Source organism: Myiozetetes cayanensis, unplaced genomic scaffold (assembly GCF_022539395.1).
Source record: "Myiozetetes cayanensis isolate MyiCay16 unplaced genomic scaffold, myiCay2020 scf5-8, whole genome shotgun sequence".
NCBI lineage: Eukaryota > Metazoa > Chordata > Aves > Passeriformes > Tyrannidae > Myiozetetes > Myiozetetes cayanensis.
This window is the reverse complement of record NW_026087742.1, coordinates 58429043-58453654: the sequence shown is the minus strand read 5'-3', so window position 1 is coordinate 58453654 and position 24612 is coordinate 58429043. Positions and strand designations below refer to the sequence as shown.

The 24612-nt window shown below is 37.6% G+C and overlaps 1 protein-coding gene across 3 annotated transcripts; it reads right to left on the bottom strand.

Moving 5' to 3' along the window:
- Nucleotides 1–765: 765 nt before the first annotated feature.
- On the bottom strand, nucleotides 766–23866 carry DNAJC15 (DnaJ heat shock protein family (Hsp40) member C15). Of its 3 annotated transcripts, none has more exons than XM_050332990.1 (6): nucleotides 23743–23866; nucleotides 16937–16988; nucleotides 15132–15205; nucleotides 8284–8360; nucleotides 6344–6414; nucleotides 766–3210 (listed from the first exon to the last, which is right to left on the bottom strand). In XM_050332990.1, the coding sequence occupies exons 1-6, from the start codon at nucleotides 23842–23844 to the stop codon at nucleotides 3140–3142; spliced, it is 447 nt and encodes a 148-aa protein (XP_050188947.1). In that variant the 5' UTR covers nucleotides 23845–23866; the 3' UTR covers nucleotides 766–3139. The 3 variants fall into 3 exon arrangements, with proteins under 3 accessions (XP_050188947.1, XP_050188949.1, XP_050188948.1); XM_050332992.1 differs by lacking the exon at nucleotides 23743–23866 and adding an exon at nucleotides 23398–23492; XM_050332991.1 differs by lacking the exon at nucleotides 23743–23866 and adding an exon at nucleotides 20246–20532.
- Between the last annotated feature and the right edge of the window lie 746 nt (nucleotides 23867–24612).

Here is a 24612-nt window from a genome sequence, read left to right as displayed (position 1 = left end):
AAAAACAAAAATCCAAATGTGCAGGAGAGTAAATTTTTACCTTTAAAATTACCTAAGAGATCAGGTAAAGGTTTTGTGAATTGTGCCCTTATTTTTATATGTCTCAATTCTACCCATGTCCCACCCTAAGCCAGCAAAAGTTTTGCAGGTTGCACTTATGCATAGGTAGTAGCTGGATTTACCGTGTCTTTTTGGGGACCTATGCCTAAGTCTGCTGTATTAAGGATAAAGAAGGAAGTATCAGGTAAAACTCCCCGAACCAAGAGCAAAAATCAGGTAGATAGGCAAGCTCTGCTTCATTAAATAAACTGGGAATCTCCCACAGCAATTACAAATAAATGCACTCATTCCTGCCTGACTTCTAAAGCTGTAGAGGATGCCTGGGACTAGTTATCATGTAAGGGGAAAACTACTTGGGAATTTCTAAGCTAAGAAGTTACAGATGAACATTTTCTGAACATTAAAGCAACACATGAAAAATGAGTCTGTTGCTGGTAGTATGGATGGACAGAAATTGCACCAGAATAAATCAAGCTCTACACACTCTTCTTATGAGAAAAAGCTTATGAATCTGACAGGTAAAGAAAATAGTCTCAAGAAGCTGAATATTTTTAAGATTAAATTACCAGGCTATGCTATTAGAAATATTTTTCCTAGTCCAGCTGAGCATCAATCCAAGTGCTGTTCTGCAAGGCAGTCTCCAAAGGTATTCCTTAGCCTGCCATGTTGACTATCACTGACAACAAACTGAGCAGCATTACAAGATTGGCCTTTCCCTGTCCTTTATTCATCCTTCCAAACATCATTTAGCAGGTAAAGCAAGTTTTGTGAGTAAACAGATAGGAAAAAATATGCTATTGTATATGTGATGTTATGACACCGGACATAAAACAGGGATGCTTTCACAACTGCTACTCATTAGCTTCATTCATTTCACAGCATTTTCCAGAGACAGGACTGGTCAGTTAATTTGTTAAATTTTTTTAATTTGTTAATATATGAAATTTGTTAATTGGTCAGTAGTCTGCTCTGAAAATAACGGAGAAAGTAGAACTACAACTCGGTTTTATTTCTTTTTGTCAAGAAGGAAAATCTCCCTCATAACTGAAAGTCAGAAAAAAAGTGTTTCATCCAAAATAATCACATACAAATAATTACATCAGAAAGGAAGCTATTAACAACAGAATCTCATGAGAAAACCCAAACCCTTTACTTCTTACAAAGACATGAGAAGTTCATTTTAAAGAATAGAACAAGTAGCCATCTGTAATGCATTTGTTTCAACTGATACTTTAGAATAGTATCTCATTTTACTCAGAAAAAAAAAGACAATCATATGAAAACAGCTAGTCAGTTCAAAATCATCAGACAGAATGATTTTGCTACCTACCAGTCACATCAATTTTGCTTTTGCAGAATGACTCATATCACGTACACATTCCACTTCAGAAAATTAGGACCCCCACCATCTCACTTCTCTCCTCCCAAAATGAAAACTGTCATGATTTTATTTTTTGCCAGTACAGACTGATACACCAGTGACTAACCTTCAATGTGCTTTAACTGATGGTCACTCCTTTAACAAGAACCAATTAAAGTTACTGCATAGGAATAAACTATTTTCTTTAAAGTTTCTTGTATTAGAGCATCAGTTAAATGATGCAAGTGTAGCACTTATACGGTGCATGCTATTCCCAGTCAGGTTTTTCCCAATAGTCTTTTTTGCTTTATCCAGTCAAATTGTGTCATGTGTCTTGCCACTCTAATTGCAATAAGTCTCTAAACTACCTAAAATTAGTATTTCCTTCTAGGGTCTACTAAAAATTTTTTCATCTCCATTTAATGAAAGTAAGGGAATTGTGACAAAATGTGAGGAACCTGGTAAAAAATAATTCATATTCTTTCTTCCTTTCAAGGAAAAATTCATATAATCTGGACATCCACCACTGGATAAACTACAAATGCATGTTCCGGTGGATAAATAATTAAAGCATCTAACCTCATATTAACTGCTCTTAGCCACTTACCTCTGGTTAAATAACCTAGAAAATGGGATGTCTAAATTTTATATTTGTAGCATTTCAAGTTGTTTGTTGTACCTCAAACGACAGAGTCTGAATGGACAGCAGGAAGTTTTTCAGTCTTGCACTGAATCCACTACACTGTCTCATCTCATCATCATCCTCTTAGGAGAGTTAATTCACGTGCAGACAATCTACTGGTAGGTTCCCTGCTGAGTCAGTCCTACACCAGGCTCACATGACTGGTGTAGGACCTAGACAACTCCAGCCAATAAAATCCATCTCACCTCCACGGCACGTGGACCTACCTTCTTCAGTTCCGCTGCCATGAAAACCCCTGCACTATCCCAACTGCTACAGAGTAAACATACTCTGTGACTTGAAGCATGTCTAGATAACTATTTGACAATTTCAGAGATCCTTTAGTATGCAAAAGAATTAACCAAAATCAAGAATCTTCTCCTTCATAGCTCCAAGTCCCATATATACAGTTAATGAAAACTGCAGCCTGTAGTCCCATTAGTCTTTTGTCCAGAATTGCAGCTCTCAAACCACACTCATGAACAAACCCTACTACTTCACAAATGAACAGACTCAAGGGTAAGGTGGTGCTGTAATAAACTTGTACGGGGTCTGCCATATTTCCTGTGAATCAACACACTGTCACACATTTTCTCCGGCAACCCTAGATATAGGGTTATTCCCTTATTAATTAAGAGCCCTATATTTAAGACTAATTTTTAAATTTCATTTTGTAAGATCCAAAATTTAAAGAAAGAAGTAACTACTGCAAAAAAACCCTACAGACAGTAAGAGAACTTTTTCAAAGTTTTAAGGGATCATAATTCAGTAAAAATACACTAAAATTGAGACACAATCATAATACATCTTGAGTTGGGAGGAACCCATAAGGATCATCAAGTCCAACTCTATCCTCCTTGCAGGAGCATAGCTGTACATAACTTTATATAACTGTAAAATAAATCAGTTCGCTTTAGATCAACCTAAAATTTTAATTATGACAATAAATATGAATAAGAAACTGTGCAGAGCAAGTAGACATGAAAGGCATTGTGCAATGTATCTGCTGAATCTCCTATGACCCAAGCCTTCAGATTTCAGTTTTTGGCACTGGATTCCAACAAGTCTTTTGCTTCATTTATTTTTGTTGCTAAGTAAGGCGATCCACCTGAGAAGAGAAAGGAAAAAGAATTCTGTTTACACGTCAGTATTAAGTTCCAAACTACTTCACTTGCAGCATCCCTTTATTACTCACTTTCATTAGCTTCTTCTTCCTACACAGATCCTTTTGATACAATTGCTTAACAAATGACATTGATAAGAAATAAACTAATTGACAAGGAAACATGAGAAATGTAATCAAAACTGAAGTCACTGAAGAATAACGCTGAACATTTTGTCTCAGAGAGAAGACTGAATTTTGAAAACACTTTACATCACTGTGATTTAGACCAGCATTGCGATGCTTCTGTAAGTGTATGCAAGGTCAGCTGTCTTGAATAATCATTCAAACCAAACAGCTAGTAATTCCACTCATCCCAAAACTGAAAAGGAAAATTTTAAAATAATTTTGACAAAGAATTATTGTGTGCACATGCACACCTTCCCCCGCAAGACTCTCCTGCGCTAGACACCCAAAATTACCAGCCAGAAACCATCACATTAAAGCTGCTTAAACATGGTCCGCCTTCTAACTTCTAGTCCTGAACACTGTCATTGCTTTACGCTCCATCTAACAATCTGATTACAGTTCAGCAGTCTTTTTGTGTTTGGATTTTTTTTACTCTCCCCTTGAGTGCCAACCATCTGTCTACAGTCCCCAAAAACAACATTACAAGGTCTGTATCAGTAACTTACCACTTACTATAATACATCTATACTTTTTACATGAAAATGCGATTCCAGCAGTACTGTGCACTGAATAGCCTTTTCCAAGGCATCTGTTCAAACTTATTTTTCGTTCACCATTTCAGTTATTCTATTAATCAGAAAGGACAATGAGAGACAAAACATATAGAGCTACTTACAGACAAATATAAATAAAGACAAAAAGGCAAGGCTTCCTTAAAGCCTTCTTTAGGACAATCCTGTAGGAATCCAAATCAGTATAAAATAATTTCATGATGTAGTAAAACAACTGGAAAAAGTAATGAAGTTCTTTTTCATGTTTTGGTCTTGTTTGAATGTAGCCTTAATGGGTAAGACACAGTGGAGGAAAGAGAAGCAGGGCAAGGGATGGGTAATGAATTGGCTACTGAAAAAAGAATTTATTTTTTCCCTTTTTTTAAAATCAAGTAGCTTTTAGCAAGGAATAGGATTTACTACATTGAGTAGATAAGAGGATCAAACAAACAGTAAGGACTAAAACCTGCAATAAACAATGCATTCCGAGTAATTTTTAAATGTGCATTGATTTTCTATCTGTCTAAAGTACAGGATCTTAAAGTAAATTCAAATCTGTTAGAAGTGTTTTCACTACATTTACATCCTTAAGTGCCATATTAATTTTGTAGCCCTCCAATGAGAGGAAATTCAATCTCATGATTGTCTAAGTGTTTGTTTACAATTAGGGCAAGTCCAAAAGGTTTCTCTTTTCCTCTTTTTCTGTGACGAAATTCTCTTTCTGAAAATTAGCAATTGATAAATTAATACAATACACAACACAATACATCCATATAATATATCAATATAAAACCACTTTAAAACTGAACTGCAAAGGTTCATAAGCAACTGTTTTAGTAGTACTCACTGGGGATGTTATTAGGCAAATTTTTATATATTTCTTATTTACTTCTAATAATTTTCTCTTTAACAGTTTGGATCTCAGATAACACATGTAACTTCAAAAATCTGTAATTAATGACCTTTCTTCCATCAAGTCCAGCTGGTAAAATATTATTTTAAAATGACATTACAATGTTGACTATAATTTTTAAAAGTACATTTGTGCTACCCACAGCCAGAAGAAATCAAGATCTATACACAAGCAAACAAGTCTCTTTATGATGCCTCATGTTCAAGATTACTCCAGGCCTTTGCTCTGCAGCCAAAGATATTACATAAGCCTTTTTTCTACAGCCATGACAGAAGAGCTTCAGGGGCAGCACAGAGGCACAAATCCCTTCAACTGGTGTTTCTGGAGAAAATGTTCCATCTTAATACCATGCAAGAGGGCTCACTACATTCATCCAAACCCACACTGTGCCCAGCTGCAGGTGCATTACAGCTGTAAGAGCGGTCATTAAAATCTCTGTTAGGGTCATTAGCATCTTCCTAACAGAACTCTCTCTTTAGGTCTACTCAATATCCACACAGGGATTCACAGTTCTTTCTTACTCACATCTCCAAATACTGCTACAATAAACTTCGAAGTTCAGCATTAAAAAATTTTGACCTAATAGGTACTCTGGTGTTTAAGAGGTCCTTGACCATCATATATATTAGAAATGCAGAAGAGAATTTCTTTCCTATGTCTGTGCAGCTTGCACACTATAAAAAGTGTAAAAAATGAAAGTGTGAAATCAAATAAGCAGGACAACTTTAAAATTAAACTGAGGGGTGAAGACTGAAAAGAAACACTCAACTAAAAGCTTTCCATGGCCAGTGGTCACAGTTATCTTTTCATTTTCTTAAAATGGGGTGCTGGCAGGGAGCCCTGTAATTCTGTCAAAAAGATATAAAACCCCTCCAATTTCCCCTTTTGACTTCTGAAATACAGTGCAACTCTTCACCATCTGTTATTTTAAAGTAGAAACAGCAACGAACATATGGGCTTTCTCTCTCAACCAGCTGTAGTGTAGTTAAAGTTATAATAATAGCCTTTCTCTAAGATAAATTTACATTAAAAACCTGGCCAGTAAAGCAACAGTGCCCAGCTTTACATTCTTTCCAAGTGAATTCCATAAAGTCTGAAATTCATCAATGATGTACTTAGTAACTGTAGAACATTTCCCCACAGAAAATTACTTTCATGCATGTGACTGTTCCATCAGAGTTCAAAACAGGAGTGTCAGATAATGTAAAATTTTTACAGTTTATTTTTAAGTAAGTTTTTGCCAAGTGTGGTAAGCTGGTCCCTGAGAAGCAGCACAAGTACAAGAAAACAACATTAAAGAAAGATAGTAAAACTGTGGTTCATAAAGCCCAGTTTATCTGAGAGGAGACACACAGAAGCTCAAGTCAATAAATAAACAAAAAACATTTGTACTCAATGTGGTTATTTACATAGTCAGAAAACTTAAAAGATCTCATTTAAACCTTTTCCTTTCCAGCCCTGGTTAAGAAGAGTAGTAATTATTTACCTTTATCAGGGTGATTCAAAATCATGATTTTTCTATGGGCTGTTCGGATTTTGTCTTTGCCAGCAGATGGACTGCAAAAATAAATAAAAGTGCTTACCAGAAATGTGAAAGCACTCAGGCTAAAAATTAACAGTTTATACTGGCTTCAAAAATATTAAAACTTGAAATTTTCACCATCTTGTGGACAAAACATAAAACTGCATCTCTAAGGAAGTAACAATAACAAAGGCGTGTAAGACATAGAGAATGACATTTTTCAAAAGCCTGTGTATCTCACACATACAAATATCTTTCAGCTTTTTGTGAAACATCATGCATCCACTCATTTAAAATAAACATTTTTGAGGGGGCAGAATAAAAAAAATGAAAGCCCAAGCAGTTCTAGGGTGTATCTGTTTGGTTATTCTAGCATTAAATGCAGAAAAAACAATTTCTGCTCCAAGAAAATAAATATTTTTATGACCAGTGACAAAACAACAAATATTTAATATTATCGCATTTTGTTCTACTGTAAATATTTTTATAGCTGCTATAAATATTTCCTCTTTCTGCTGGGGCCTGAAAAAAACCCTGCATGTTGTTATTTTTGCAAAGCCGTTCAATGTGTTACATTCAGGGATATGCTGATTTACAGGTGCTACCTACATAATGTTGTTTCCTTCAATGACAGATACATAAAATATGTACTCGGCCTAAATTAAACACATCCCTTACCAGACAAATAACCACTTATGGATGCAGTATGCCAACACAGTAGGGCTATCATGTGCAAAAGGACAGTTTCAATGCTTTAGTTTTTTGTAATTTGTTAGTATGCAGAAATGAATCAGTGTTTTCCACTTCAGGTGACTTCTTAATCAGCGATGATTCAATTAATTAATCTTTCTGTAGATACAGTTTGAATGCAAGGTATCAGCCTAACTAAATTCCTGAGGTAAACAACCTCTCTAATTATTATTCTGTCACAGTGAAATTAGGGTATGTTGCAAAAATAGTTCACAGAACTGCATAAGAAAAGAATACTTCAATGGAACAGAAAGTAGACTAGAAAGTAAGAATCAAACAGAGGGTGAAAGGCCTTGAACCATATAAATACAAAAATAAAATGATTTGTTGTCAGAGAACTGAAAATAATAATCATCTACGTTTTGATTTGTAAAGCTGTTTTTTAATACTAAAAAGGAAAGCCGACATACCCCATTCAGAAATGCTGATGGCCAAAACATAACTGGGAAAAAGTGGCAGTTGCATGTTACAGAAAATCATGCAAGTCTGCTCCGAGAAGCAAATGTGAAAATGGTTTACAGTAAATTTTCTTGGTTTAGGAGACATTGCTTATCCCACAGTTAGACTGGTCTCTGAAAATTCTTAATGACCATTAAAAAAAAATACATAATGTCAAAATCACACTTTCCTTGACTCACAACCTGAGTCACACCAACGTCATGCTGCACTTCCACATCAACTGGCTGAGAAGTCTATCACCTTGGTGGGAACAGTCAATATGCTGGAGGGTAGGGCTGACATTCAGAGGGACCTGGGTAGGCTGCCCTGCCGAAGTGGGTGATAGGAACCCTTCACAAAACTCCACAAGGACAGGTGCAGAGCTCTGTGCTTGGGAAGGAAGTGTCCCTTGCAGATCTAGAGGCTGGGGAATGCCAGGCTGGGGAGTGGCTCTGCTGAAAGGGACCCAGGGCACAGCAAGAACATTCATCCACTGCAGTATGTTACTACGCCACCGATACAAACACAAATTGCATGGTTTATGAACATTTTATTGTTTGCTTTTTAGTTTAAGCAGAATATTAGAATAATTTATAAGTCTCTTAATAAAAAAAGTCTCTCACATGGTTTTGGCACAAGTATTCCACATTCTTGCAACATGCATCTGCTTCATTCAATACATGTTAAAGTAAAATATATTGATGCAAAACACCTACCTTACACCTAAAATGAGACTAGCTTCTCGCCTACTCATTTTCTGCTCAAATCCTCCTTTATAGTATGATGAAAAACTCTAAAAAGAAGAAAGGGAAAAAAAGCAATAATTAGTTTCATGTACAAGGTGCCAGGAACTACATTGTATTTATATGATCTCATTCAGAGCATTACATTCATCTATAATTTATTTCAAAGACATGGAATGACTTCAAACCAGATAATATGAAAGGACTTCTCCTGAGCGTTAACACATGCAAAAACTGACTTAAAAATATCTATCTATGTTTTCAAAATCTTCCTTTCTGTGTTTTTACAATCTTCTACTGTTAATAGGAGATATTAATAGCTACAACCATTAAAATCCTGCCTGAAGGCAAAAAAGACCAGAATCAAAGCACATACTAGCACAGAGTAGTACAGTGTTTGTGTTGGGGAGGGCAGGGGAGGGAAAGTGGGAGATTTGTTGAGGACAGCACAGGTACCATCACAACGAAAAATGACAAAGTATTGTCATCCAAGGAAATTACTGACAATGACTCCAAATATTTCTACAAAGACAGTAGGTAAAAACAACAGTCAAGATATGAACTGATAAATACAATATACTGATGAAAAGTCAGTATCTTTTTTCCACTTCAAGGAATTTTATTAAAAAAAAAAAATAGATGAGTTCTTTAAAGGACACCTGAAAACTAACCAAAAGACACAATTAAAAGGCTTAGCATAAAGTCACAACCTCTGTTTCAGAAAAATCACTGAGCTGGAGAACACTGGAAAGTAGTAAAGTACATGGAGAAATCCTAACCAACTTTTGCCTTTACATCCTTCCCTTGACACCAATGACTGACAATGATCAGCTACAGGATCTGAGGTTAATTTTTTTAAACTTCTTGTGATGTGAGACTTTATCCACTTAAGATTTTTTAAGAAGGGAAGAAAAAACAGTGGAAAAAACCCCACTTAAATAGAGGAGATGGAGATCAGAGTAAAACATTACCAATTAATTGTCATAGGAAATAGGTCAAAGGCATATTACTCAACTATAGATCAATTTTAAACTAAAAAAAAAAAATTACTGAACCATCACCAATGGTTAGCAGTGATCTCACAGTAAACCTTTCTCTAAGTCCCAGAGGCAGCAGATGTAGCTCCAAGACAGCCTGCCTTGGGGAACTGGCACACAGAAATCACTCAACAAGACTGATTTTTTTTCCTCCATGCAAAACCTATCAGCTGGGGGAAAATAAGCTTCTTTTGTTGCTATCAAAGGGAAGTCTGGCCTGAGAGCTGAGATTATTTTCAAGTGTTCCTTTTACCCCCAAGGAAAAATATGCCTGGCCCTTAATAAAACACTCTTCTCACTAAATATAGCCATTCAAATTCAGTGAGAATTTTGCCTTATGTCTACACAAACTCTCTTATGTAATTTCAAAAGCATTAAGCATTTAAAGGGCTCTGTCTATGAAACCTAAGCTAAGACTTTAATTAAACCTAAAAGAGACATTCTTCCAAAAGTGGTTCCGAAATACTTTACCTATTGTTACCATAAAGTCACAGAAAAGATTTTCTCGTGTGCTGTTATGATCCAAAACTAATTTTATCCTCCTTCTTTCCACCGCAAAACATGCACAAAACAACCACTACTCTAACACTGCAGGTATCAAAGCTGAAGTAACTCTGGACAGGGGGTGCCTAGAACAAAAATCTGTTGAAGCCCCGCTTCTGTAGCTACAGGGTAACACAAACCAGGTCTCTAACAATGCACATTGACATTTCAGGTTAGAGTATGTAACATAAAGGGAACACACAGGGCTTCTCTGGTTCTCTGAGAGGAAATGATGCTAATAATTTAGTGGTCAACAGATAACACCCTTGAGGAGGCAGAACTACCCAGGAATTTGCAGTGATGCCAAAGAAATACTATAGTCAGGAGAGAAAAGCACAGTTTAATGTCCTCTGAAAGATTTTTCCAGAGCTTCTCCCAAAGCAGGCTAGGTGCAGATGGTTTCCTGAAAAGGTTAATTCTTCTCTGCCCTTCAACTCTGATACACAACTCTAACACAGGAGAACTCTGGTTCACTATTCATGTAGAGAAGAGTAATATTTGAATTATCTCTACCACAGCTTGTCTCTGTTCCTGGTAGATTTCATCTAAAATACTATTTGAAATGTAAGAATTGGGAGGAATGGCTATAGGCTTACATTCAGAAATACTTTTTCATGTTTTTAAAGCCTACTTTCTTGACACTGTTCTAACCTCAGGAAGCCTTGATTCGGTTCACTTCCAAGAGAAATGAGAAAAGAAATTTTGGTGTCTGTGTCCTTTTGTATATAAACAAAAGGAGTTTGTTGAACTGGTCTTCAAGAAAAAAAAATTTTTTCCTCAGAAATGAAGGATATAGCAAGAACAATCAATTCTTAAATTACAATCTTCATCCTAAACAGAATTTATAGTAAAAGGAAATCAGACATAAAATCCATTTTTCCCACTGGTTAGAAAAAAATGGGAAGAAACATTGAGCCTTCATTTAAGGAAACACCTTGGCAAATGTCTACTTTCTCTAATGAAACAACTTTTGCATGCTACTCAAACTAAAGCATTTTTTCCTAGTTGTAAATTTTAAGTAATACATGTAATGATATTTTTCTGCTATGAGAACTCCTCAGTGAGCAGGCAGTTCTAGATACTTGATTATTTATTAACTCCAGCAATTGCAAAGAAAATTCAGTACTGAAAAAATCATTGAAATGAGCTCTCCATTTCTTGGTACTATTTGGGGGGGAGGGGAGGCTATAATTTAATTTACTTAATTTTCTTGCACATTATTACTGCTTAGCAACTTATGTAAGCAAATTCTCTTTCCTGAACAAACGCTATTAATAGGTTTGGGGCAGGGGGAGGGACAGAAAATGGCTGCACTTGCTTTGCAAATGTGTATTCGGTCTTGCACAAACGCAAATTTTCACAAACGCAATCAGCTAGGAAAATCCAATGCATATGGACCATGACATCTTCAAGATATTTTTTCCGGCATAGCACAGGAAAAGCATGATCACTGTTTGCATGCCAGTTAAGAAACTAAAAACACCATAAATGAGACCATTACATAGAGTAGTAAATTTTTCTGAAAACTCTACATGTTGTTGTTTCAGCACCAATATAGTTCTCCACTGAAAAGATAACACTGTAAGGAAAAAAAAATCAAACACAAACCCCAAACCACAACAACAAACTATTCAGAAGCTGTTATATAATACAAGGTACAATTTTGCTAACATCAACTTCCTTAAATTTAGTCAGGAAAAAAAATTAGAATGGCCCACAAATCACACTGTTCTCTGGAAACTTGATTTTCAAGATAGATGGTTGCTACCCTTACCTCTCAATTCAGAACTCTATGATAGTCTGAGCAGAATCAGATCCAATAAGGGAAACACAGTGTAAAAGTCTAATGAAGTGCTATAGAAGACATCCTTTGCTTATGTAACACAGAATTTTCAGGATTGTGGGATTTGAGTACTTTTACAGTTCATTTGGCCTAGAATTGCTGTTTCTGTCTTCAATATCTTTGTTCTATCTATCTGTCTATCTATCTATCTATCAACCTTCAATATCATTAATTCAACAGAGAAAGGTAATGAATGCTACTGAAATACTTGCCTTTTTATCTCATGTTTTACAGACATATTAACACTATAATTAATGGCATTTATTCTGAGGAAGAAAAGCCAACTGATTACTTAGTGCCACGCACCTTCTACTGGCAACAGACTCTTGCCACTACACACAGAAACAAAACAGTGTCACTGACATTTGTGACGACAGTGACAAAACTAGGCTCAAACTGAAAAGGCATTTCTCTGGAAGTGAGCATTTATGACTTCTCATAAAGGGGAAATGACAATGTTTCCTCTAATGCTTTTCTCCACGGAAATAAAAATGGTAGAAAACTTCAAGGCTAAATTATAACAGCATTTACAAATATATATCCTTAAATATTAAGTAACTGCTTTAAGTTGAAGCTAAATGAGAGGTAAAAGTTCAGAATAAAACATAACACTTTTACTTGCCTTTACTTACTATTTTTGACTAAAAGATGAGTGCACTTGTTGACTGTTCATGCTACTTACATTGGTAAGTAAGAAGTGTCAAATACTCAAGATACAGAAAGCAGCATTTTAAATGATCACCTCGTAATTGCTCAACTTGACCTTTTTGAAGTCATTTATTAGTGAGCAGGAAGAAAGAATAAACAGCACCTGCATTATCTTGTTTGACTGGGAGGGACCAACATGAATTGTGACTTCTACTGCAAACAAAGGAGGAAAAGAATTGTAAATGGGGGAGGAAGAGTGGGAACTCACTGAGAGAATAAGATAGTTTTTGAATAGGCAGCTGCTTCACAGACTCAAAAAAAAAAAAAAAAAAGGCAATGAAGGACAAGATTTGATTCTAGAAAGCTAGAATAACCACTGGAAATTACAGTGAACAAGTCACGTGCCTTTGAACACCACAGAAAAGCGGCCAAGCCTAGACACTGAAGGTCTCGAGATGTCTTTTCCAGTAAGCACAGGCAGAAGTGCTAACTGGTTGATATCTTTAGTCAGCATAATTTAAAGAGTAATATGCTGTCAAGAGATGTGATGAAGGTGCTAATTCACAAATTATACTCAGCAGCTTCAAATTCCAAAAACAAAATCATGTGAAGCTGCTAAAATAAGAAGTTTGGACAACAAGCACTTAAATAGAGATACCTTTGTATCTGAAGTTTTCTCTATTTTCTCTATTGATTGTTAGGGGAAGAAGAAAAAACATTAAAAAAACCCAATCCAAGAAAGTAGTAGCTGTAGACTAGTAAAAACCAAATAATCTTGGCTAAGAATTATATAAGGGTCTTAAATTTGGACGGCAGTTGTAGAAGAAAAATACTATTACTATCCTCACAAATGTAAAGCTGACAAATATATACAGTTAATAGCAAACAGAAAGAGAATTTTTACTGTATTCAGCAGATCTCGTCTTACACTGAAAACTTGTATTTTCAAGTTAAAAAATAGAATAGACGAAAAGGGAGATACTCTACTGGAATAATCAACCCACAACTCTGAGCCGTAAGGCAGGAAGACAGAGTAAGTAAGACAGAGGATACTGCTCCAGGGACTAGGAACACTTAGAATGCAGAAGTTCCTGTTCATGAATGCTGCAGGCCTCAAAAGTCACTGTAGTAAAAATGAGATAGGTATGTAATGAACTTGGCTCAGTCAGTATTGAGGGGTACAGTTTCCAAGGAACAGACACCTCTCAGTGCAGTAGCATGTCATATTTCAATGTGTTAAAAAGAGTCACTGCCTGCTTTCTCATGTGAACACGTCTGAATTTAGATTTTCTAGCCTATATCTAAAAATGGATAGAAAAAGAATTGCTGGAGTATAACTGCTAGGAAGGGAGGGAGAGTGAAGACTGAAGCACTCCCTACTTTGAAGCCACATGTACTGCTACATACATCTAGTAAGCCTTCAAGTCACGCTGTATCTGTATGATGTGAAAGCAATTTAATTCACAATGCCTAAAGTCCCCTCTGCTGTTTTGGCAGGCAACCTGGGAATCTCTCAAAGATTACTTTGAAAAAGCAAAAAAAAATTGGCATTGGTTTCACAACAGCAATGCAATAGAGGCTCAGAGAGAAAAAAATCCAGGACTACCATTTTTGGCTGACACACATCACAATGAAGAATAAATGTGAGCCAGCCCCAAGAGGACAGTTGAGTCTTCTTCTCCCCAGGAAGCTTGCCTTGATCAAGCTTGCCCCTTCAGCACATGAACACCAAGGACAGATGGCAAATGAATTTGGACCGCAGCGTCTGTCTAGAAGGGTTGTGTTGCAACCGGCCTAACATTAGTAGGTACAGTGCTAATGATCATGTTTTTAAAGAAACTACCTTCAATGTTTTTCAGGAACTAATAATCTGCAACAACTACTCCCTGATCACACTCACCCATTAGCATCAAGAGGGGAATCGTATTCCTTTGCTGGAATAAGAGTTCAGAGACTATGAATTCTGAAGGAACACACTGCCACAAGCAGACACCTGCCTCACTGGGAATCACTTTAATCAAACGGGAATGGAACATATTTATTTATTTACCACAGGAAAACACAGCCACTGAAGCAGAAAGTACATGCTCTCAAATATTCCCTGCATATGCTCCTCTTACTACACTCTACCTCTTGATTTTTTACCTTATTATTATATTTTTAAATATATAAGGCAAAATCAAAGAACAAAAACTTGGTTAAAAGTTCAAATTAGCTGGGGAAGAAAAAAAAGACAACTCCTATGTGAACCAGAACACAAGCTCCCCCATCTCCATGGCAACCTTTCCTAGAAGTTTATCAATTTGTCTTCTTGAGTTTTAACACTGTATCTAAAAGACAAAATTATTTTACTTTTAGCTTCTTGAAACGAAACTCCATGTCACCACTTTACAATCTTTAGGAATTAGCGATTGTCTCACAGCACACTTCAACAATTTATCACACACTTATTAGTAAGTAAGTCTATGATAAGTATCAGACACTTGCTAGGATTCCAAAGTAAGGAACATTGGTAGAAAAACTAGAACTGTTTATCAAATTTACAAACATCTTTTGATATATCTTCCTCCATATGGATTTAAAATATAGCAGACAATACACCAGAACATACACAGTAGGGAGCAGCCATATCCTGGGTAAAAAATAAACTATGCGGCACTTCCTGTATTTAACATAAAGTGTCTCCTTTCTGATCTGAATATTAGAAATACAAAATCATACATTTAGCATAAAGTAATATCTAAACTTACAGAAGTCGTGATCCTCTTTGCTGTTTCTGTAATTGCCTGCTCCAATGGTTTCCAAAGGTGGAAAGCGTAACGACCTGAAAAAGATGCAAGGTAAATGAAATTACAACCAATACTCACTAAAACAAACAAAAAAACCCCTCTAACATATGTTCATAATAAAACCAAAAAAATTTGGTTTAAAAAACCCCACAAACTATTGGGAGAAGAAGGAGAAGAATTTTAATGTACTTCATCCAAACACCTAGTTATGGATTGCAAAGATCCACTGTGTTTACTCACTATTTAACTCACTAAATAAATAGATTTAAATACATTTCAATATGATAAATGAAGATATCTGCCTTGTGAACTTTAAGAAAAAGGGTAGTTTGAAACATTAGCTTTGGATACACATTATTAATTAAATACTGTTCAAAGGTTATGTCTTCATAGAAGACAAAAGAAGCCTATGTACTACACATTTCTTGTTGTGATGCTGTATGCTTAATCAGTACTTACACACTTTGTAAGTACTGCATTTTTTATTTTATTACAAAGAGAGGATCTTCTGGGATTCAGAATCATTCAATTCTCCACTGGCAGTGAATGTCCATAGCTAGGAAAGGCTAGAAGGCACTCTATTAGATTGTGTTCTCAAAAGTACAAAGCAGGTCTATCAACTTCAGAATCAAGATTTATGCCATGTTACTGGAGGATTTTCCCCATAAATCCCCTCTCCCCAGTTATGCTTTGATTAACTATTCATTAGCAATGTAACTTACTATTGCATACAGTGGAAAAACTTTTTATAAAATGTGGCTCTGCTTCATTCAAATAGCATCTTGTCTTCATTCTTAAAATACACGTGTCCATAAGCTATTTTAGTAATCTAAGCCTGTGTCTATGTTAACACAGAAGTTAAAACACTGTTAAGAGTATCTCTGTTGGAATGTTGTATGTACTATTACCTCACTTTCTTTTTTCTGTTACTTTGACACAGTTACTATTACTTCTTCAGCTCAACCAGCGGAAGAAATTCTATGAACGTTCCTCTTCTGCTTCTATAAAAGCACATAAACCAACTGCTTAATGGATGTACATCACCAAAGATCATCTTTCCTTACCCTAATCACAACAACACAACCCACAAAAAACCCACTTAAGTTTTGTGCAACTTGTTCATCTATTAAATCTGTTCTTGGTGCATGCACTTGCACATTGCTTTTGTATGCTGAGAATAATAGAAATTAATTCATGTATTTCAAAACTAGAATGGACAGTTATCCAAGACCAAATAACCCAGAGAATAAATCATGCTAAACTCGTGCCCTGTGTTCAGACTTTTCAGAACCTATTTTTCAGAGTAACATACAGTCCAGATGCAAAGAGTTTAGGTAATAAAGAGTTTAGTATGATAAATCACGGTATTCACTTAAACCTTCTGTTTTTCTCTATTTGAATTTGTTGAGCATCACCTTCCCATCACAAGATCTTCTTATGCTCTTTGGTACTAAAAAAGCCTCCACGCTGCAATGTGTTATTAAGGAAATAAACTTTTCACCTTACATTTTGCAGACAAAAAGCAGATGGAATATTTTAGCTGCTGTCCATAAAATTACTTTCTCCAGTTTTCTCCACTTTTCAAAAATAATTTTTGAATATTTGGTTTTTAAGGGACAGGAACTATAACCAGACACAATTCTTCATAATACTCTCAAGCAACCTTTTTGCTTTCCACTCTTTATATCCATAAAAACTTCATTAACCCTTTCTGAAACAGCAGCTCGCAAGTGAGAGTTCCACGCTCAGATGGTAATTTAGCTTACCTGCAAATGCAACAGTTGCAACACCAAGTCCAACTGCTATCATAGTTCTGGCCTAAAGCAGAAAAACAGGAATCAGAATAACATGCAAACTCTAATTTAATATAAATGCACCTTTTACTTTAACAAGTATTTCTGATGTCTGATGTGGACATTTCATATATAATTTACAGGAAAGATGAAAGTAAGTCCTGTATTCCTCAGGCTACATCAGATTTTTATAGTTCAGTCCCATTAACCCACACCAACACATCAGGTTTAACTCGGAACTACCCACCAGCAAATCAGCGAACATACACTGAAATCAGCTCACAGTATGTAATGATAGAAACACAAGGCAGACAACTATTCAGGATTACTTGAAATTACTTGTGCCAGAATAGTTCAACACAGTATGTAACAGAAAGTATCTGTTTATTAAAAAAACATAAAGAGCTAATTCAAAACTACAAAATCAGATGTATGTATTTTCCTCCACAGCGTCTGAAAAAAAGTCAGGCGCTTCAGGAAGGACAATAGTAAGTATCTCCATGCTGATCAAGATGGTGATGGAATGTGTGAGGTAAATCTTGAAGAACGGACTGACTTCTCACATGTTTGCAGAATTCAAGAAGGGTAACGAGCTCTCCATTTCTGAAAAGCCTACACGTAATCTTTGAAACAAATGAAATAGTCATCTGTGGCATTACCTGTCCTATCACATGACAGTTCAATAATGCCTTGTATTTTCCCCCAGGAAACCTGAGAAATCAGATTAGGCTTGTTTATCTTGAATTTAAAGCATAATGATAGTGAAAATGCTTTTATCACCAGACTGTCTCTTCTATATATGACTTACTTCTGCAATTACCCAGTAACCGGTTTATACATTTTGTACAAACAAATCTGACAGAAGGACTTAAAGCTCAAACTTCAATGCGAGTGCCCTAATAACTGAATCTGGAGCCAAGTTGCCTTTGCTAAGATTCCTGGGGCTGAAATTCTTTGTCTTCAATTGTACCCAATCTCATTTCTAGACAGAGTAGGAGTAGGGGAAGAGTTCAGAAATAACGTTTTTAAAGCCTACCTAGAGTTGGTTCAGTATGGGCTACAACATGGGCTGACAACTTGGCCTGCAAACAGGCAGCTGTACAAGATGTGGGCAACAATTGCACCCAGTGACTCCTACAGCTTTGGCTCTGAAGGAGAGTGGCTGTGACTGACACCTGTAGTATTGAGCTCAGTACAGAAAAAGTTGCAGCCTGCCCTGAGCTCATCCAGAAGCAGCTTTATTCCTCTGTATCTAGTTTCTGGATCCTACAGATTATAACTAAGGACCTACCTCCCACCTACTGAGGGGGCTGCTAGATATTTGCATAAGACTGCAATTGCCTGGAGGTTTCTATTAAAAAAAAAAAAGAAAAAGAACAGACTCACTAAGCATACTGAAACTGAAGCTCCAGAGTTAAGACTGAGGGAATTCTGGCCTTAAAAATCTGCTTGTCTATCCCATTTTAATAACAGAACTCTTCCATTTCAGTGTACTCTTCAGTCTCGATATTAGCATTCATTTCAGAACATAAAAATAATGTAGTAGTTTTATGTCTGTTGTTCCTTTCAGTTCCACCAAATTTCCTTAATCTTTAGACCATGAAAAAACGTAAGCATATTACCTTAAATGGTATAAGATGTAAAATAGTCAAGCACACAGTTCACCTCCTCACTAAACTAAAACTCTTTTAATTTCTTCTCACAAATCAAGTTTTCCCAGGCTCTCAATATTCGAACCTCAAAAAGAATTCCTCTACTTCCTCTGTTTAGACAGGAACCACAACCAGCCGCAAGATTTCTGAAAATATCACAACCCTATAGCAATTCTATATTATTCTGTTATGTGATTTGTGACCATAGATTAATATTCAAGAGTTTCCTTGACATTGATTCAGAGTGACGACAAGAATCTTTTACTAAGTGGTTATAGTCAATTAAGAGCTCAACAGTGTGTGAAATAGATCACATAGGCAAAAAAAAAAAAGTATTTATTAGCCTGTGCTTGTCCAGATTAAGTTATACTTGCTTTGTCACCGAAAAGGTGGTTTAAATCAGTAGTTTACAAAAAGATATACAGGTTGCAACAAGGCATTAACAGCAGACACCTCATCACAGGTAAGACCAAGCACAGAGAACGGGTTAATAAACAATACCAGGATTCAGTCAGTTTAGTGCAGAAATAGCATGTGTTTGCACAGTAATCTGGGAGCACATTGTAGAGATCCCTAAGGGCCTCTGACAGAATCAGCCATGTCTGCTGGGATGCATTATTTCAATCTCAGTGGAATTTCAATCTCAGTAGCAGCTAGTGGAAAGAGTGCTGCCTGGAAAATGGCAGGTGAAAACAAAACGCGGCAGCAGCTCTAGAATAAGAGGAGGATGCAGGACCAACAGGAAAATGAAGACAAGACAAAAAACTTCATAAAAGTCATACAAAGCTCAAGTCAGAGAGGCATGAAAGACTGCTCACATTTTGAAGTGAGGTACAGCCACCTGAGAAATATTGGTTTATGGTAATTCCTCTTATGACCCTAAGATTAGCCCAGTTGGTTGGAGCATGCTGCTAATAATGCCAAGGTTGGGGTTTGATCCCTCTATGGGCCATTCACGTAAGAGCTGGACTCAATGATCCTGGTTGGTGCCTTCCAACTCAGAATATTTTGTGATTCCATCAATTTTGGCTGGAAAGCAACAGTTCAACTGTGTGGAACAGTAGAGGAATCGGTAATTATTTGCATTATGAGCACGTCAGAGAAGAGTCACTTGACACATAGTAACGAAGAAGTGATAACTTGTCATACAAAGCATCTTGAATGTTTGTTATGGTGTGAACATACCCTACCTATACCCACGGGACAAAAACTGAATTGGAATCACTGTTAAAGAGATTTCACAGTTTGTCTTTTACTGGCACAGGCTCTCATAAAATTAGTGGCAACTTCAAGTACTAACCAGTAGGTCCTTTAAGTCCAGCTTGACTCAGTTTCCTTTTCCACGCTCACTTAACTCAGTTGTGTATTTAAAAGAATCAGTCAAGGCTAGCCTGGTTCTTTGAAATGCAAAGTCCAAAGCTTTAATTAAATGCACTCCTTTCACGTCAATATTAAATGAAAGCAACTCACTATCACTGTGGAAGGCAGCAGTTCATTTATTGCATGCTAATACAACTACCACCGCAATCATTTTTGTTTCCTATTGCTTGAAACTGCATTTTATTTCAGACTCATAAGGGATAAATAAATAAATACATACATACTGACTTTCAATTATGACAGAACTGACCTTCCCAGCCCTCCAAAAATGCCATTGAGAAACTTCCAAGATGTGGATTTTAAATGAAAGCATTCTGTGAAGATCCAAGAGGGAAAAATAAAGAAATAAAAGATTAAAGTAACATCTGTCCCTTTCTTTATTCAATGAATTGGCTCCCAAAGGTTAGTCATCAATCCCACGCTATTCTGCTGATCTCAGTGTTTTAATTTTACTGTGTAGTTCAGTTTTCAGCAATAAACCCTCTCAGATAAAGAAAACTAATTAAAAAGTTATGCTAAATCTGCAAAACCTGAATTTTCTTAATTCTTTTCAGAAATGTGTACAAGAAAACGTAAGCATTAGAAAGGCAACTGCAAGACCAGATTTACCTAAGCATTTGGCAAACAAAATAGGATAAAGTGTATGAATTAACACCCAGAATGTTCAGAGGTATATATCACATACTGTTAGCACACAGAGACCTAATCCTTCAATATTGAATTCTCCAGTAGTCCTAACTTTTTAGCAGGAAAAAACAGGGAAGAATGAGATATTATTTTTGCAAATTTCTAATCCACAGTGCTCTGCTAGTTTAACCATACTTAAAAAATATGGTTAGTTCTCATGTAGTTCTTAGCACTATGGCTTCTCCTTCTATGAAGGAGGCAAAAAAACTTATAAACAAAAGAATATAAAATGCATCACTTTCAAATTTCAGCACAACTTGAGTACATCTGACTATGGGCTACAAGAGTCACCTGTAGGAATGTTACAACATATCTGCTTGCACAGAATTTGGAATTTATACACTGGTTCTTCTACCACCAGTGAAAACAGCCTTCTTGGTCAAATGAAAAATATTTTGTGCTTTTAGACACACAGCAAAAGCTCTACAGTCTTTTGCCTTGGAAACCTACAGTGCAATAGAATAAAAAGAACAGAGAAAATAATAATTTGTTGATATGGGTTGGATGGTATTTTGTAACTAATCCATGCTTAGTCACAGAGCAGCAAAATAGGAATTATGTACTTATATTTAAATAAACATGTAAGGGCAAGTTGCTTAACTAAAAATTTCATTTTAAGAAGGTGTGATTTGGTTTTGTTTTTGTTTGGGTTTTTTGTGCTGTATGCTACTAAGAAGTAGGATACACAAGTATACTAACCGAATATACAAAAATATTTCTGAAATACAATTTTCCCTCAAATAAAAATTCTTGACTTCAAATAAATGATTGTTTGGTATGCAAGGCAGAATAAGGCTTCAGAAAAAACCCACCTAATTAACTCTATATGGAGCCAAAAACATTCCAAAGTGGGATTGTATTATCTGCAACCAATTTCATTTCATAATCTAATGTTTTCCTTCCAGCCTTACCTTCCTATGAAATTTAATGTGCTTTCCAACAATGAATTAAAAGCAATTTCAGCTAGATGCTGTTCTCCATACTGACCCAATTTTTATGTCAATTTGTGTAATTTATTTTTCAGCAACTTTTTTGATTTGTATACAAAGCTATGACTGCAGAGTTTTTCACAGGAAACTGTACCAGAGCAAACAGATTCACTAACAGAAAGCATCACCATAAGGTATTCAAATCAATCTTTTTGAGTACGTATTAACAATGAGCTCTTGCTGTTATCTTTGAGAACAGACTCTTCATGCTTCCACTGTTGCTCTTCCGTCCCTCCAAACACTTTTGTGAAACACCTAAGAGAATAAAAGTGACCATGAACAAGTGACTTCAGCTAATATCCCGGACAACTCACAACAAAGATTCAGGGTAGGATATTGAACAGAGCTCTTTCAGCCCCAAGACATGGATGCTGCTGTTGGACTTTGCTTCTCTTACTACTGCTCCGTTCCACCACGACAAGAAGGTCTCATTACCCTGTAGGGTTGTCAGAGGAACAGGTGCACAGCACTACGGTTGGTTTTGCTGTTTCTCTCTGGCAAAATTGTAGAACTTGTTTATACACAACTTGACCTCCTTCTGAATTTCTTAGCTGTCAATGCATTATGTATGCTGTTCTTTCTTCCATTATCTACATAACACCATCCAGAGAAATTCTAAAATAGCTTCTACTGCCAACTGTATGATAGCAGTTTACAATGTAGATATGCCTTAAAACCACGGCATTCTCCACTGAAAGGCCTGGTTAAAAAAAAAATAAATTTCAGCAGTAATCCATATTCTAGTCCTCTGAAGACCTATATCAGTCTCTGGGCCTTACTAAGAATGTGACAATGACAATGCTCACGGTTACAAAGCAAGCCATACCAACCTCAGATGTAACTTTTATCCCAGACAAGTAAGAAGGTCCAAAGACTCAATAAAATTCACTAGGAATTTCCTACTAGCATTCCAGTTGTTCCCTGCACTAATCAAAGTGACTAGAATGAAGGGACTGGGATAAAGTCCTATCACCCTTCCCTCTAGAGCACAGGAGAGCATAGGAAACTTTGGAGGCACTTTGCCTCGCACTCCAGACTAACCCAGACTCTCCCACACTACAAAGTACCAGGTGAGAATTACTTTGCTGAAGCAGAGCTCTATGAGACCATCAACACTCAAATCCACCTGCAGTAAGAACACCTGCACAGTGGGTGAAAACACCACAGGTATCACATCACCTCCTCATAGCAGAGGAACAAAATTTTCGGCCTTGTTTGCTCACACCTGAGAATGCCAGGGCCAAAGCACTCTCATGTGTAGAATCCCAGAAAGAGCCAACGTGTATGTCTCAAACACTGAGAGCCAGATGGCTGTGGAGCCATCCAAGGATCAGTGGTAGCAGCAGAAAACGACTGTCAGTAAGAACATGCCATGGGAAAGAACAAGACGTGACTGGAGAAGGGGGTCGTGTGGATGCAGCACTTTTCCTTGTTCTATTTCCTGGAGATAAACACAAGCACAGCACAAGCACAGGAGAGACGCCAAGATATGGGCATGGACTGTAAGGGGGGATCAAGACCAGCCAAGAGCCCTGAAGCCCCATGACTCATTTCCAGAAAGATCAGAAAAGAACGGGCTGCACACAATGACCAATTCCCATAGAAAGCGAGGAACCTGCCTCCAGGATGGGGAAACCTGTCCATAAAAAGGTACCAGCCCACCAAGCCCAGGTGGTATCCCCAGGACCCTGAACCCCCTGCCGTGGGGTGTCAAGGACTAACATACCAGTGCGCCAAGCGTGTAACTTGCTAATAAAACTTTCTGACTGTTTGCGGGCCCTCCGACTCCCGCCGTTCCTTCCCACCACGATCATTCATTCCCTGAACCCTGGGCGCTCCCTTCCTACCCCTCAAGGGCGGGCCGTCACACCGCTGCCCGCACCGCAGCTCCCCCCGCGGCACCGCCGCCCGCCCTCCCAGCCCAGCCCAGCCCAGCCCAGCCCAGCCCGGAGGAGGACGCCTGTTCCTTGCAGCGCCACCCCGCCCCGCTGTCGCGGCGCTCACACCCGTCCCCCCCTCACGCCCTGGGTCAGAAGGGCCCCGGAGCGGGGGGCTCCCGCCGTGCGCTCACCAGCCCGCGGTCCAGCTCGGCTTGGCCCCTGCCGGCGCCCGTAGGAGCTCGCACGTACTCGGCGTAGCGCAGGCCCTCGCCAGAGCCCATGGCGCCCGCCATGATGGAGCCAAGAGCGGCCGGTGCTACGGGCCGGGCGGAGGGACAAACCGCGCGGCGGGACGGACCGCGAGAGGGGGCGGGGCCGAGACCAGAGCGTCGCATCCTAGGGATAAAGCGGAATGAAGGGATAAGCGATAATTTATGCGTTAAAAAAAAAAAAAATTATAAGGAGGAGAGAAAACACTCGGACCGCACGGAAATGATTCGTGTCCATCTCCTGAATACAGGATTTTAGGCGGGGGTATGGGCGGGACACACACACACACACGTACGTAAAGGAAAATATAAAGACAAATTAATCTGGGGGGGAAAAAAACCCACACTAAAAATGCATTTTTATGTTAATATGCTTGCACTTCGGTTGGTGGCTGCATATGTTTCGCTGTGTTTGCGTTTTGTTTTCCTGAAGGTGCTGACGCTTCATATCGCTTCTGCAAACCTCCCTCAGCTGACCCCTCCCTGTGCAGAAGTTGTCAATCAGCATCAGTCCCGTACCACAGTCTGTGAAATACTCGGTCCCGTTCCAGTACAGCAGCGGAACAGCTTTTCCCTTTTTGCTGGTTTTCCTTCTCTCCTACCTGGTCGTATTGGGGATGGAATTGAATCACCTGCAGATTGCTAAGCGGTGTGACTGGACAAAAATAATTGCTCTCCTTACCTCCTATTTCAAATGACAATTGCTCTTCTGAGCATCTCTAAGTGTCTTTTTAAAGTACCATAAAGGTGAGTTGACCATATATAGCATTTCATTAACCTTAGGCAGATATA

Bases quoted from the DNA above. Each gene is read 5' to 3' on its own strand.
- DNAJC15 (XM_050332990.1), bottom strand. From the start codon at position 23,844: ATGGCGGGCGCCATGGGCTCTGGCGAGGGCCTGCGCTACGCCGAGTAC. The intron at 15,206-16,936 runs GTAAGCTAAATT...CATCTTTTTCAG, and splicing joins TGCAACTGTTGCATTTGCAG to GTCGTTACGCTTTCCACCTT. The intron at 6,415-8,283 runs GTAGGTGTTTTG...TTATTTTTGCAG, and splicing joins AGTCTCATTTTAGGTGTAAG to TCCATCTGCTGGCAAAGACA.